The sequence below is a fragment of the Aedes albopictus genome, chromosome 3 (assembly GCF_035046485.1).
Source record: "Aedes albopictus strain Foshan chromosome 3, AalbF5, whole genome shotgun sequence".
NCBI classification, from domain to species: domain Eukaryota; kingdom Metazoa; phylum Arthropoda; class Insecta; order Diptera; family Culicidae; genus Aedes; species Aedes albopictus.
The window spans coordinates 83,213,847-83,229,210 of NC_085138.1; the positions used below are offsets into that span (position 1 = coordinate 83,213,847).

At 38.7% G+C, this 15,364-nt stretch overlaps 1 protein-coding gene across 1 annotated transcript in view; it reads right to left on the minus strand.

Annotated features, from left to right (window-relative positions):
* Window positions 1–15,364, minus strand: part of LOC134292243 (relaxin receptor 2-like) — a 166,462-nt gene that overhangs the window by 116,187 nt on the left and 34,911 nt on the right. Inside the window, exons 3-5 of the mRNA XM_062861234.1 lie at window positions 8,865–8,936; window positions 8,618–8,689; window positions 8,375–8,446 (exon numbers count right to left, since the gene is read on the minus strand). Of these exons, the coding sequence (XP_062717218.1) occupies window positions 8,375–8,446; window positions 8,618–8,689; window positions 8,865–8,936 (216 nt within the window). The remainder of the gene's footprint in view (window positions 1–8,374; window positions 8,447–8,617; window positions 8,690–8,864; window positions 8,937–15,364) is intronic.

Here is a 15,364-nt window from a genome sequence, read left to right on the forward strand (position 1 = left end):
CTTTTTTAAGAATTCATCCTTCTGGTAATGCTTCAAAAGTTACTTTTGTGATTTTTCAAGGAGCTTTTTCTAAGATTCCTCAAGAAGTTTCTAAGAGTCTGTCTTGGATTCCTCCAGAAGCTCCTTCAAGGATTCCTTCAGGAGTTCCTTTACAAATTTCTCCTGCAGTTCCTTCTGGAATTCTTCCAAAATGTTCCAAGATTAACCAGTAGTTGCTTCTGGGATTTATCCAAGAGTCTCTTCAAAAATTCATTCTTCTGGGAATTTCAATCGTGTTTTCTTCCATAATTCACTCTTTCTTTTTAGGATTTCTTCAAGAGTTTCTGGGATTTCTCTAGAAGTTTCTTCTGAGATGTTTTCAAGAGTTTTTTTTTGTTTATCCAGGAGATTTTTCCTAGATTTGACCAAAAATTTCTCGCGAGGTTATTCATTAGCCTTTATCAGGATTACTCCAGAAACTCCATCTGGAATGCCTTCATGAATTTCTCCCATACTTTCTTCAGGATTTTCAACAAGATTACACCAAAAGCTCCTTGTGAGATCGTTCCGAGAATTTTCCCAGGATTTATTCTCAGTTTCTTCCAGAAGTTCTCTCCGGGATGGCTTAAAAAGTTCCTTCCAGGCATTATTTTCAGCTTAAAAAGTTCCTTCCAGACATTCTAAGAGCTTATTCCAGAATTCTTTTGGAAACGCCTTCCGGTATTACTTGGGAATTGCACCCCGGCGGTTCTTCTCGATTCCTTAAAATTGTTTTATGTAATATCTCCAGCAGTTTTGTATAAATTTCTCAAGATGCTCGTTCCTTCACAGAAACCTCAGAAGCAACTCAGAATACTTCATCACAAAAACAATTCCTGGAGGATTCCTAGTACTCCTGGATGCATACCAGGTGGAAATTCTATGGGGCTGTCCATAAACCACGTGGTCAAAAGGGGGGTGGGGAGGGGTTCGGCCAATGACCATTTTGTATGGACAAATAAAAAAAATTGTATGGACTAATGACCACGCGGGGGGGGGGGGGGGGGGGGTTGAAAAGTCCCAAAAAAATGACCACGTGGTTTATGGACAGCCCCTATGTAAATTTCAGAAACAAAAACTCCTGGATGAATCACAGAGGAAAATTTCTCAAGCACCAAAAGTGCGATTAGAATGTTAAAAAGAGCTTCCGATTCCGCGTCTAATGAAGATTTTACCACTATATGGTGGCGTTATAATGTTCAGTGGTTTCCAAGCTGTGGTCACGGGCCATGCTGATTTCGCAAGAATTTTAAATGCCACGAAAAAGCGAAAATGGTTTTCAGAGTCTGCGTCACAAGAACCAATTTTAACATTAAAGTGGCATTGCAAAACTCAGTGATTCTCAAGCTGGGGTCACAGGCCACACTAATATCTCAAAAACCACAAGTCCTAGGAGTTTTTTTTTCTTTCAATGAAGGGGTGATACAAAACATAGTGGTTCCCAAGCACAATCCCTGGAAACTTCCTAAAATGTCTCTAGAACCCTCTGGAACTCCATCTGGATCCTCTCTAGAACCATTGCAACGCCCCTGAGCCCCCCAGTGATCCTCATGGGAGCATCTGAAATTCCCCCTGGAATCCCCTAAGAACCACAGAAACTCCCGAGAATCCGCTAAAACGCCACTGGAGTCCAAACTGAAACCCTCTGAGAATCCCTAAAACACCCTTTAGACCAACTGGAATGCCCCTGGAACCTCCTGGAACCCCCTGAGAACCACTGAAATGACCTGAGACCCCCTGGAACTTCTCTTGGAACAGAGCCACTGAAATGGCACTAAGACACCCTAAAACGCCTCTGAGGCCTCTTGGGACCCCCTGAGAACCTCTGAAACCACCTGAGACCTCCTGTAAGTACCAAAAAATAATTTAATACCGTTCACACGCTTTTGGCTCTTGAAGATGACTAATCCGAAAAACATGTGCTCTTCTTCCTAGCACATTTGGTTCTTGCGAAAACCTTGTAGCCCGTGAACCCAAATCGGAAACCACTGAGTTTTAAACCACAAGCATATTGTGATCAGTGAGTGAGTGAGGCGTGCATCAAAAAAATATTGAGCTACTAATTTGGCACTGCAGTCTTGGGGAATTAAAACGAAAGTTTTAGATTTTTCCAACGTTTCGACTCGTGTTAGAGTCTTCTTCAGGGAATAATTCTGGCTATTCCCCTGAAGAAGACTCTATCACGAATCGTTGGAAAGAACCTAAAACTTTCGTTTTAATTCCCCAAGAATGCAGTGCCGAATTAGTAGTTCTATAGATCGCAACAGTCGAACTCTCTTTATCCGAAAAAAAAAGATTTTAATTTCATCCTCAAATTTATGGTTTTTGAGGATTCCACTTGGTCCGTGATCATGGATTGGAAACCACTGAACTTTGAAACGCATCTGTATAAAAGATACTGCCCCTGGAGATGAACAACTACAAAGCAACTACATTGCATTATTGTGATAAGTATTCCCTGCAGTGCAGAATCCGATAAACCTTTTTCACTTCATCTTCACACTTTTGCTTCTTGAAAAATTTGCTTGGCCCATGATCGTAGAGGTCGGGAACCATTGAACTTAACAAAACCGCTAAATTATTGATTGTAACTCATCTGATTCTGCATGGCAGATATGAATACTGTTAGTGTAGATCTGAAGTACTGAACCCAAGTTTGTGCGGATGATATGAATTATCCTAAAAGTAACCGTCCATAAAGTACGTGGTTTTTAGAATGGGAGGGAGGGGGGGGGGGTCTGGTAGGTGATGTTCTTGAATCAATGAAGTCTCAAAATAAATACTCAAATTACATTCTCAAAATGGTGGTGTAGATTTTTAATAACTTTACCAAAGACAAAGCTCTCCTGTATCAAGTGGGTGGTTTAATACAGACATTTCTTCCTGTTGTTGCTTAAACGTCGAAAGACATAACATCGAAAAACAAAACGTCGAAAAGTAAAATAATGTGCTCCTTCAAGAGGATAAACAACTCACTATTTGCGTAGATTACTTGTATTTGACGTTTTGCTTTTTCGATGTTTGGGCATTCGACAAGCCGTATACGACTTCTTCGGTTCCAAAGGTTTGAACTTTGTTAGGATATTTCTGGGCGTTTCAATAAATTTTATGGGTATAATAAGTTAACGGGATTCAGTTTATCAAGCATTTTTTTAACATGCACATTACCAAATTGTGCAACAGAGAAAATTTCTGAGTTACAGATCATTTTGAATGAGATTGAACTTAAGAAAGGTAGGGAAGAAAGGGTTTTGAACACTTTAGAGGGTTTTCATGGAGTTTTCAGGGATGTTCGTGGGAGCTTTCGGATTATAGCAGAGGGGTTTCAAGGCGCTTAAAGGCGTTTATGCAGGTTAGTTCATCCAAGTGGTTTCAAGTTATTTCAGTACATTACTAGGGGTTTCGGGGAGGTTCAGAAAACTTCAGTAAAATTTAAGGGAAGCTTATGGGGGTATCATGGGGAATTTCAGAACTGTTTCAGGCGTTTATTTTGTTTAAAGATTTTTCAGGGACTATAATAGTATTCAAGGCATGACTACCGGGTCCTCAGTGGGTTTTCTGAGGGGTTTCAAGTCGTTTTAGTAAATTACAGAGAGAGACCTTACTCGTAATATAGCGAGAGATTACTAGTTACGCTTGTAGATTCTATGACCAATACTCAATGGAATTCTTATAGACCAAAAACAATCAATGAACTCACTGCTCGACCGAACATATCTGTATGATTTTGTTAATTGTGCTTAAAAGATCATTTCAGGGAATTGCCTGGCGTCTCGCAAAAAATCCCCTTCATGAGGGCTCAAAGGTTTACAACTAAATTTAAGGGAAGCTCAAGGACACTTCAGGGGGCTTTAGGAGGGGTCTCAAGGCGTTCCTAAGCATTTCACTATGGAATTTGTAGGTAGTCCGTGAAATTCCAAGCCATTGGTGCTGATTGGAATTTAATGGAACTTTATCGCGTTGCATGAGGTCAAGCACAATTGTTTTCATGAACTCTATCTATGGCTTTCCGTGGAACTCCGCCGTATTCCTTTGTTGTGCATGTGGAACCCCCATGAAATTCTGTGGAACTCAATGATTTTCCATGATATTTCATAGAAACCTTTAGTGTTCATGTAGAGCTTCATGATATTCAGTGGAATTTCATGGTGTTCCATGGAAGCTTATGGTTGTCTATGGAAGTACATGGTATTCCGTGGTCTCGTAAGTCTCCAGTTAGTCAGTGGTTAAGGCTATGGATCGCCAATCCGGAGACGGCGGGTTCGATTCCCGTTCTGGTCGGGAAATTTTCTCGACTCCCTGGGCATAATGTATCATTATACTTGCCTCACAATATACAAATGGCAGGCAAAGGAAGCCCTTCAATTAATAACTGTGGAAGGGCTCAGAAGAAAAGAACACTACGTTGAAGTGAGGCAGGCCAGTGGGGACGTAGAGACATAAAGAAAAAGAAGAAGAAGAATCTATTCCGTGGAACTGTAATGATATTCCGTGGCACTTCATGATACTCCATAGAGCTCCATAAAATTGAGTGAATCTCCATAATGTTTCGATTAACCCTATAGTGCTCCGTGGAACTCTACAGTATTCCATGGAAGTTTATGGAATTCCATGGACTCCATCTCTATGGTATGCCATAGAAGTTTCTGGCATGCCGTAGAATATATTACGTGGAACTCCATGGTGTTATGCTCCATTGAGTTCCCTAGAAGTCCATGGTGTGCCAACTTCAAGTTTTTCCCTGGAAGTCTATGGTATTCCGTGGAAGTCTATAGCATTTCGTGGTAATTTTTGAAGATTCATGGTTTTCATGAACTTCTTGGTATTTTTTGTGAAACTCGATGGTATTCTGTGGAATTCCATGTTGCTCTACGGAAGCTCATGGTATTCTAAGGAAATCCTTTTTATTCCATGGAATTGTTTTGGTGTTCCATGGTAATCCATAACACTGCATACAATTTATGTGCAAGTCCGTGGAATTTCTCGGCTTGAGGCGAATCAACCAGGGGACCCGCAAGCGGCAAGGTAGGCATACTGCTCATCTTTTGCGAGTGTGTAAGTGTGACTGGCAACGCGACCAGAAGCCTGGTCGAATCCTGCTTGGAAATCGGTTTATTTTGCCGATGGGGATGGCCCGCGAAATCGCATTGTGTTGTTTGGGAAGGCCCGCTCGATGCATGGTAGGTAGGCGTAGTTTGTTCGAGTTTGACGTGCCTGCACCCTCCCTGGAATCAACCAAGGGTTGGTAACCGGATGGGTGACAAAAACGTCGAAAAGCAAAACGACGAATGCCGAAATGTGTCCTTTCGACATTTTGTGTGAATTTAAATCGTGTTCTGTGAAAAAAATGTTCGTATGTGTTGTCTAGTCTAGTCTAGTCTACACATACACAGCCATTCATTGAAAGAATCCTGGAAAATGATAGAATCGACTACTTCTACCATTTTTCTTGTCATTATTAATGCTTGCAGTACATCATCGAAAATGCATTACAAGTATTAAAGCGGCCAGGCCTACTGTGCAGCGTTATTGATTATACGATAAAACCATTAAACGGGGACATCTCGTACCAACCGCTCAGTTTTGTATAGAAAGCTAACTACGTGAAAAATCGGTGGGGGTGACGTTGCTAAGAAGGTTAATGTCACCCCTTGGTCCTTGGAATCCTGGGATGGAACACCGGTATTTGGTCCGTGTCCTGGCCCTAATGCCTAGGCTTAAGCGCCTAAACTCGCTCTCTGAAACGAGAAACACTACTGATCTCTCCCAATGGCATAGTCCAGTTTAATTAACAAAATTTTATAAGTACTTCAATAAATAAAATCAGAAAGATCTCACCCGATTCAACCGATAAACAAATCCAACATTTTTGAAGCTTTCTCAAAAAATCATCCTTCAATCGCAGCTCGAAACAAGGTGTGAAGAATTAGCAATAAGTTAAAATTCACAAATACAAAGAAATTAAAAAAAAAAAAGCTCGAAACAAGCCCAACGTGGTGCTGTCATGCATTTGCTATCACCTCCGTCGCGCATCATCACTGAACATCGCTGGACCATGCGCCAGAAATGCACTTTATTACTATTATTTTTTCTTCACAAAACTCTGTTTTCCGTTGTGATCTTCTTTGAACTAGTCTTTTTGCACCCATGTGCATACTTATTAAACATGTTTCATTATAACTCAACCGAAATTGTGACGTAATAGGACTCCCGATTGCGACGGCATTCTACGCAGTTGCACTTCAAACTCATCTCTTTGACCACCGATATCCGAGGGTGGAAGAGAATGTTATCACTGAATAATGCACATTTTCTCGTCAATTTCATTGACAATTTTATCTTCACACGCGAGCTGATTCCACCAAAACTACGGCAAACATATTAAAATCTATGCCGGAAGGCGTATTACCTACAGCGGAATCAAATTTTCATCCGCCGTTTCAAGCGAAAAAAAACACGCGGACCTAACGCCTCTGTCAAACCACGCGACCCGAAAAAAATGTTCGTATGTGTTGTGCAGTTTTTTCGTCTGTTAGTTGTCTGGCAAGAGAAGGATATATATCTATAGTTTACCATACTGCATCACCATACATGAAGCTCCACAACCCACCACCAGAGAGAAATCATGAAACACCCACTGAAAAGGTTGAGTAAAGAGTATTGTGAGTGTACTTAGTATTTTTGTGCATGTGAATACCGGATGAGTTGCGGAGGACAGTTGAACCGCGCTTTTTTGGGCAGAACTTCGATTCTGAATGATGAGAGCCTACACCCCCCCCAACTAACATTTTCAGCGCTATAAGCTTCAGTCATTTGCTTTCTGTTGTGTAACCATCGAATAAAAGCAGTCAACGCTGAATAAAAGGAAAGCTAGTCAAATATAAACCATAAGCTAATACACGACTGCAAAACAAGCACCATACAGCTACCAAACTCGGTTTCCAGAAATACATCGCTTGTCACTAGAGTTGCCTTTACTCCACTCTATTCCAACTCCGGGAGATTTCCCGGAAGATGTGAAAACTTGAGCAAATCGAATAGGAGTCCCCACTAACAAAACAGCTGCTACCTTACAGTACAATTTGTTATACTGACAAATCCCCAAACCAGCAGCGCTTTAGAGGCCGTTATGCGATTTCATTACAGCTAGAAGCTGTAATAAAGAAACAGTTGGTTTAGCAACACGGCTGGTCGGATGTAAACATTATTGTCAAAACAAATTTTAAGCGGGATATATAGCTACTACACAAATTCTTTACAGCTATCCATCTCTGTGCTGTGAAATTATTTGGGTTGCTTTTATTGCACTTTAATTCAACGCCGGAAGATGTGCAAATCGAGTAAGAGTCGCAGCCAATTCAACAACTGCTTTTATACAGTACTTTTTGTAATGTGGCCAAACACAAAACAGCAGCGCTTCGTAGCTGTTTATAGAACACTCTTTCAGCTAGAAGCTGTGTCGAAGAACCTGCTGGCGCAACCATACAGCTTGTTCAATGTAAACATTATTGCTTTTGACGTTTTACAAGCTTATGCAGCAAGATGAAGCGATAATTCCAGTTCCACATGTATTGCGTCACAGTATCCATAACCTAATTATATTTAATCGATTAATTTGGGGATGCCGTATAATTATTATTTAACAACTGCGAAAAGGCTGAAAAAGCGCCTTCTCAAGATGTTATTCGATTAGTGGTTACATAGGAGCCGAGAAAAGAGCTATGACTTCGTGGCATAGAAGCTGATTCGCACAGCATATACATGTGGATTGAGTTCACCAGATTCATTGGTATGGGGCTTGCATAGAAGCTTTCGTCCATATATACAACACAGCAACTCAGCATCAAGCCGTATTGAGGACGCTTTGTTGACGTTTACATTCACAATAAATGTTAGTTGGGCCCCCCCTTACTTAAAAAAATAACGGCAATTCACGCCGTAAACTAAACCAGACGACCTTATAGAAACAATAATCGCCACCCTGAAGGTGCTAGAGATCCTGGAACTCAAGTAGTTTACTTTAACGAACATATTTTCATAAACAGCATACTATCAAGTTAATAAAATTCAACATAATTTAATAAAGAAGAAAAAAGACACTCCACGTAGTTTTATTAAAAAACTTTCAAAAATAGATAAAGCCTCAACCATCTATCGAAATTTTAAATGAAATGTCAATTTAAAAGGCTAATAAAAAAACTCAAGGGCATACTTTTGCAGCCCAGGAAAAATCATCTAAACAGGACTCAAAAGCCAAAATGTGTAAACTTTCATACAATTATTTCTCAATTTCAACCAGCAGCACATTGAAAACTCTCCCAATCGCCAGTAGGGCTAAACAACTTTGAATACTCACAGCATTTCCAGACTTCTAAGTGGCCGCAAAACTTCCGCCTCAAGTGACTCGATTAGATTATCCCGTAAATCACTGCATCCGAACAATCCGTTGCAGGCAAAACACCAGGAGGAAAGCATGGTAAAAAATAGAAGAAGGGAAAAAAGAAAGAGTTTCAACCCTCAACTTACCAACCAGAGTCGGAGAGTATAGTCTGACTGAACTATTATTGCACACTCGGTTGGAGTGACGTTCCATACTTACAGCTCCTCCAGGAAGTCCAGATTAGCAAAGTTCCCGGCAGTCAGTTTCGTAATCTGATTTCCGCTCAGGATGCTGTGGCGATTAGAAGAGAAGAGAGAGAGGAAAATTTGTTAGAAACTGGTATTCAGCCAGTAGTGCAGTGCGTCAAAACAAGAGGATACTCCATCACAACGGTCATCCCCCGTTTTTTTATTGCACTGGTCGTAGTCGTAACTATCAGGGCCAAGATGATGAATATGATACCTACAGTATGTGCAGCCAAGTGTTGGGCGGGAAGAAAATGTCCGGCAGCGATTTTAATTTGTTCTGATCCAAATGTCTGTGCTCCGGAGTCGATGATGGTCATCGTGGGTGGGGTCCGTGGGCGTGAGAAGAAAATCAAACAGATAGAAAGATTTAGATTTGGTTTGACGTTTGAGGATTCGTGACGAGATGAGTGTGGATGAAGGAGGTGGTTGGGACCGGAAATGAAGGCCGGGCATGATAATACCAAAATGACGTGTGTTTGAATGAGGTTTGATTGCTCTGGTCTCACAGGAAGTAGAGAATGAAACTGTTGGGTATTTGATAACAATCGCAGGGCTTTCTTTTTTCTTTAGATAGAAATTCGATGATTGTAGCCACATATTTAGTAACTGATTCGTAGAACCTTACTTCTTCATCTTCTTCTTATTCTTAGCATATCATCACCACTGCTTTGTGAGTTTTTTTTTATTCTTAATCACTTAATCTAATTTACAGCTCTTTTGTACACTAGGGTACTACGTGAGCGATTCCAATTGGACGCTGCACTTCCACTTTGTACAGCGCCTAAATATACTCTTTTCAATTCTACTTTATTCAACTGGTTGCATTTGTGCTTCCTTCACTCTTCTACCCTGTCCATGGTAGAATTATAGACTGTTTCAGAAATTATAAATACACTTTGTTTATTAAATTAAACGAACTGTTCTAATGATTTTTACCAACTTTTTACAGAGTATAGCATATTGTTCTCCATATTTTTATATTTACTTTCAATTGTTTTGATATTTGAAAGAACAGTCGAGTTCTCTAACAAATAACTTAATTTTTCAAATTTGCATTTGCACAAAGGTGTTTTTTAATGATTTCAACATTATTTATCACTAAATACCAAAAATTATCTATATTTTTATCACATTCGCTTTCTCAACAAGTTGTCTAAGGAATGCCTTGAAGAAAATTTAGGAAAAATCGATAAAGGCATTTCAACAACATTTTTTCGGAGAACGAATTTCTATTTTTTTAATGTTTTCTACGGAACATAAGAACTACCACACAGTATCTTAGCTTTCCTGAACGCATTTAATCTAAACAAACTTATTTTTTCAGCTCATTCGATCCTTCAGATTGCAAAGCATGTCATACCATAAAAATGAATGCAGTAAGCAGTAATCAAGACATTCGTTTGCTTAACGTTTGTTGCTACTGGTGTTGTTGAGAAATTTGAACAAAAAATGTGTGTTGGGAAGGCCCGTGTTGATGGTTTTTGATAAAATATTCCAGTAAAAATTACTCTTACCAATCGAGAAATATCTTTTATTATTATCGATACAGCAATTTTTATTGTGTTTGGAAATTAAATATTTTATCTGTGAGATTTTTTCCTCTTCTACTGTGTTACATTTTCTGACCACTTTGTGCAACTTCAAATTTTAATCATCTAGTTTACAGAGCCCTATTTTTTAACTTTTACCAGAAACATCAACAAAATTGGTATTATTTGCTTCGTTAGCATGTTTACTATATGAGCTAGAAGAAACTTTTTTGGATATTGTGCTCAAATTGAAATGGCAGTTAATCGTTAGTGTATTTATAATTTCTGAAACAGTCTATATGAGCATGGTGATGCGGATGTGTGGCTGCCGTTCCTTTTCCAGTCCGATTAGGGGTCCATTATGAGTTACGATTCGCCGATATCCAAATTCCGGGTCCGTTAGAGCTATATGCTCCGTAGAGGGTCAAGTGCCAGCTGCTCTGGGGGGAGGAGCAACTGACGAAAAATTGCAAGTGCCCGGACTGGGTTCGAACCCATGACCATCCGCTTGTGAAGCGAACGTGTGGACCACTACGCCACGGGCCCCGACACTACTTTGTGAGTTACAAACGAACGATCAAAACGATGAAATCTGACTTCTACATATCACTGACTGCTCCGCCATGATTGACCTGAACTGGTACCAATTGGCGCTGATTTCCAACTGAATAAGGGACTGGGACACTCCACATATTCTCAAAGTACTTTTTTTCAGAAATTCCTCTAAGAATTTTGGTAAGAGATTTCTCAAGGATGTTTTTCAAATATATTTTTTATAAATCCTTACAGAAATTCCACCAAGGGTTCTGAGGAAGAATTCCAGAAATTCCTTTAGCAACTCCTTCCAGAATTCATTCAGGAAAATCCCTGGGATTCCTTTGCAATGATCCTCCAAGGATTATGTAAAGAACATCTCAAAGGATTTCTACAGAAATTAGATTGGAGATGTTTTGTGCTCATATAGCTGGAAACGCGTTATGGCTTCCCGGTCAGTTGAGAATTTCTCGTGGAGAAAATTTCCTTGACTTCCTGGGCATACAGAATATTCGTGACTGCCATATACGATGTACACATGAAAATGGTCATTGGCAGAGGAAGCTCTCGGATAAAAACTGTAGAAGTGCTGACAGAGTATTATAGCATTGGGCAGACTTGGCTGAGACATCGATTTTCGTGAATCGATTCGAATTGGACTAGCAAAATCGATTCAGCTATTGAATCGAATGCTTTGAATCGCTATTTCAGATTGATTCAATACCCAGGTAACAATTTGATGCTGTACAAACGTTTCTGCAACTATTTCAAATCAGCCTTCATGTGACGTCGGAGCTTTACGGTTTTCGGATGTAGAAAACATACACTATAGAACTGTGGTCTAGAACTAACTTTATTACTAATGCTAAGCCTTATATATATGAATGAATGTACAATACATTCTACCTGATTTGACTCATTATCTTTTGGGTCCCTTTCTTATTATCTCTACTTTGTTATCGCCGCCACTATCGGTGCGTCACTATTTTCATTACAATTTATGGGTCTCTTTCTTGGTCCTTCGTAGAAGATTAGTTTATGACGTAATTGTCTTGGGTAGCAGAGAATTATCAACTATGCGCATATTGCAACTAACAATATGCCATGCGGTGCGCTGTATAACTTAAGGAAAATGACAACTTGAGTTTGAAATGCAAATTGATTGATTCGCGTTCGTTACATTCCGGACCCCGTAAATCTACTAGATTTACAATAATAATTGTCGATAAGCGATTTATTACTTATTATATGAAATGATATTAATATTGTCTTTTTACTTAGGACTAGACATTTGTGTTGAATTTTGGATACACATTTCCTCTATACAGGTTCATTTCTGTTTCTTCAGTTCTGAAAGTGGAATTGTGTCATGACTTCCTTGAAAGTTTTGAGTTTGTTGAAATAAATCATCATTTGTTTCTAAAGATGGCTTTGGCTTTTGAATTTTCCGAACATCTAAAACTGCCACTTTGACGGCTGGTCTTTCATAAATACCTTTAGATGTTTTAATTTCAGCAGATCTTACTTGTCCATCTTTAGCCATTCTAACACTGATTACTCGACCTTTCAGCCATGTTCCAGGAGGTGCCTTATCATCAGTTATTACAACAATATCGTCAACTTTAATAGGTTCAATTTGATTAGTCCATTTATTTCGTTTCAACAATAATGGAAGGTACTCTTTCGTCCACCGATCCCAAAAATATTTCCCATAGTTTTGAACCTTTTTCCAATGATGTTTTTCTAAGTGAATTGCAGTTGGATCATAAGGTGGTACATATTCTCCAGCACGACCAATTAGAATATGAAATGGTGTCATTATTTCGTCGTCGATATCTTCTACTGGTATGTGTGTTAATGGACGAGAGTTTAAAATAAATTCTACTTGGATCAGAGCAGATCTTAAAATTGCTGGTCGTGGTAAACGACTACCATACTGCTTCAGCATTTTATATAGCGATAACTTTATGATTTTAATAAGCCTCTCCCATACTCCGCCGAAATGGGATGCCGCGGGAGGATTGAATGTCCATTTTAAGGCTAATGCTGCTGCATCACCGTTTCTCATTCTTTTATCAATATTCACAATTAGTTCTTTTAATTCATTGTCAGCTCCAACAAAGTTGGTGCCATTATCGCTGTAAAGGTGCTTAATTTTTCCTCTTCTGTTTTGAAAATTACGCAAACAGACAATAAAAGAATCTGTATCTAATTTCTCAGCCATTTCGATGTGAACTGCTCTACTAGACATACATGTAAAAATCACACCCCAACGTTTTTCTCTTGATCGTTTTACTGCAACTTCAAATGGACCAAAGTAATCCACTCCAGTATGCGTAAATGGATACAAGAAAGATTCGGTCCGATAATCTGGTAAGGGTGCCATCATGGGTGGTACTGGTTTTGCGTTAGCAATAATGCATTCTTGGCAATATTTCTTGACCTTTTTCAAAAGTGACCTTTGTTTAATAATCCAAAACTTTTGAAGAATAGCTGCAATCACGACATTGTCATTCTGATGCAAATACCGTTCATGATATGTCTTTACAATTAAAAAAGAAATATTATGTTCATATGGTAATATAATTGGCTTTCTTGCTGATTCGGGTATGCTTCTTGCGTGTTCCAATCTTCCTCTTGCTCTGAGTACTCCATGATTATCAAGCATTGGACTCAATTTTCGTAAGTTGCTGGATTTTTCAATTTCTTTACCTTCTTTCAGTAATGTTACTTCCTCTGCGAAACAATCCCATTGAGCTTTTTTGAATATCGCGTTTTCAACCCATTTTACATCATCATAATTAGTGCTACGATCAAAATCTGTTTTATTTTTAATCCAATCGGTAAACTTTTTTATTATTAGAGTTCGCTTAACCAAACGCCACCAGTCCGAAAAATAATCGTCCTGAATAAAAGAGTAAGGATGTATTCTTTGATGAATGTTTACATAGTTTCTCAGCTCTTCATCAGTTTCCATACTTACTGTCCAGTTTGGCCAATAACTTTCTGATTTTCTTAAAAACGATGGTCCATTGAGCCATAATGATGCTCCCTTTTTAATTTTTGTACCTTCATCAGCAGGGTTTAATGATGATTTTATATATCTCCATTGATCCATTGAAGTTGTTTCTAAGATTTCAGCAACTCGATGAGCTACGAATTGCTTATACCGCCTATGCTGACTATTAATCCAGGCTAGGACAGTTTGACTGTCTGACCACATGACGCATTTTGAAATCGAAATTCTTAATTCTTTCTTTACGGTATTCAACAATCTTATCCCTAATATTGCTGCTTGCAACTCTAAACGTGGTATGGATAACATTTTATTCGGTGAAACTCTTGCCTTTGCTGACACTATATTCACATCAGTGCCATTTGCAGTAACACTTCTCAGATACACAACGGCAGCAAAAGCATTTTCCGAAGCATCTCCGAACATATGCAACTCATAAAACAATGCATTTTTCAAGGTCATACATCTTGGAATCTTAAAATGGGTGACAAGTTTAAGCATATCTATCCAAGAGTTCCAAAAATTTGATAAACTATCTGGTAACTGGCTATCCCAATCAGAAGATTCTTTATGCCATTTTTGTAAAAGAATTCTACCATGAATTGTGAAGTTCGAAATTAACCCTAAGGGATCGTAAATACTCATTACAAACGAGAGAGTTTCTCTCTTTGTAATCAACCTTGTGAATTCCAATCGATCAAGTTTTAATTGAAATTCGATCAAATCAGTTGTTGTATTCCAATAGATACCCAATACTTTATCAGTTGGTATTTCTTTATTCTCGAACCATTTTATTTCTGAAACATGAAGTCTTTCTGAAGGAATAACGTTGGCAAGCTGTTGCGAATTTGTAATAAAATTTCTTAGATGAAATCCAGCATACTGTTGAATATTTATAACACCCTGAACAACTTCAGATGCTTCTTTAATTTCATCAAAGCTATCCAAATAATCATCAACATAAAAGTTATTTTCAGAAGCCTCAGAAGCCTTTGGAAAATCATCCTTAAAAAGCTGTGCATTATAATTTTTCACTGCTTGAGCACAAGCAGGAGAACACGTTGATCCAAAAATCATTGATTCCATCACATATACGCTCGGATCCCTATCGGCCTCACATTGTCTCCAAAGGTATCTTTGTGCAGGCTGATCTTCCATAACAATTTTTATTTGCTGAAACATTTCTTGTATATCCCCTGTAACAGCGATTTTGAACTCTCTGAATCTTAGCAAAACACCGAACAAAGATTTTACTGTGTCAGGACCGGAAAGCAGTGCTGAGTTAAAAGATACTCCTTCTACTGCTGCAGCTGCATCAAAAACAATTCTTGATTTAGGTGGGACTTTGTTTTTATTTGTCACAATAAAATGAGGCAAATAATAGGTGTTTGGATGTTCCTGTAGTAGCTCACGTGGGCTAAGCTTACGGGCATAACCCTTTTTAACAAATCCTTCAAATGACTCAATTGCCCATTTTCTTAGCTCTGGTTTCCTAGCTAATGTCTTCTCCAATATTTCCAAACGTTTGAAAGCATTATTAAAACTTGGAGGGAAACTCATGCTTTCAGTTTTCCACAATAATCCTATTGAGTAATGTCCATTTTCATATTTAATTGTATTTTTAATAATTGATTCAGCT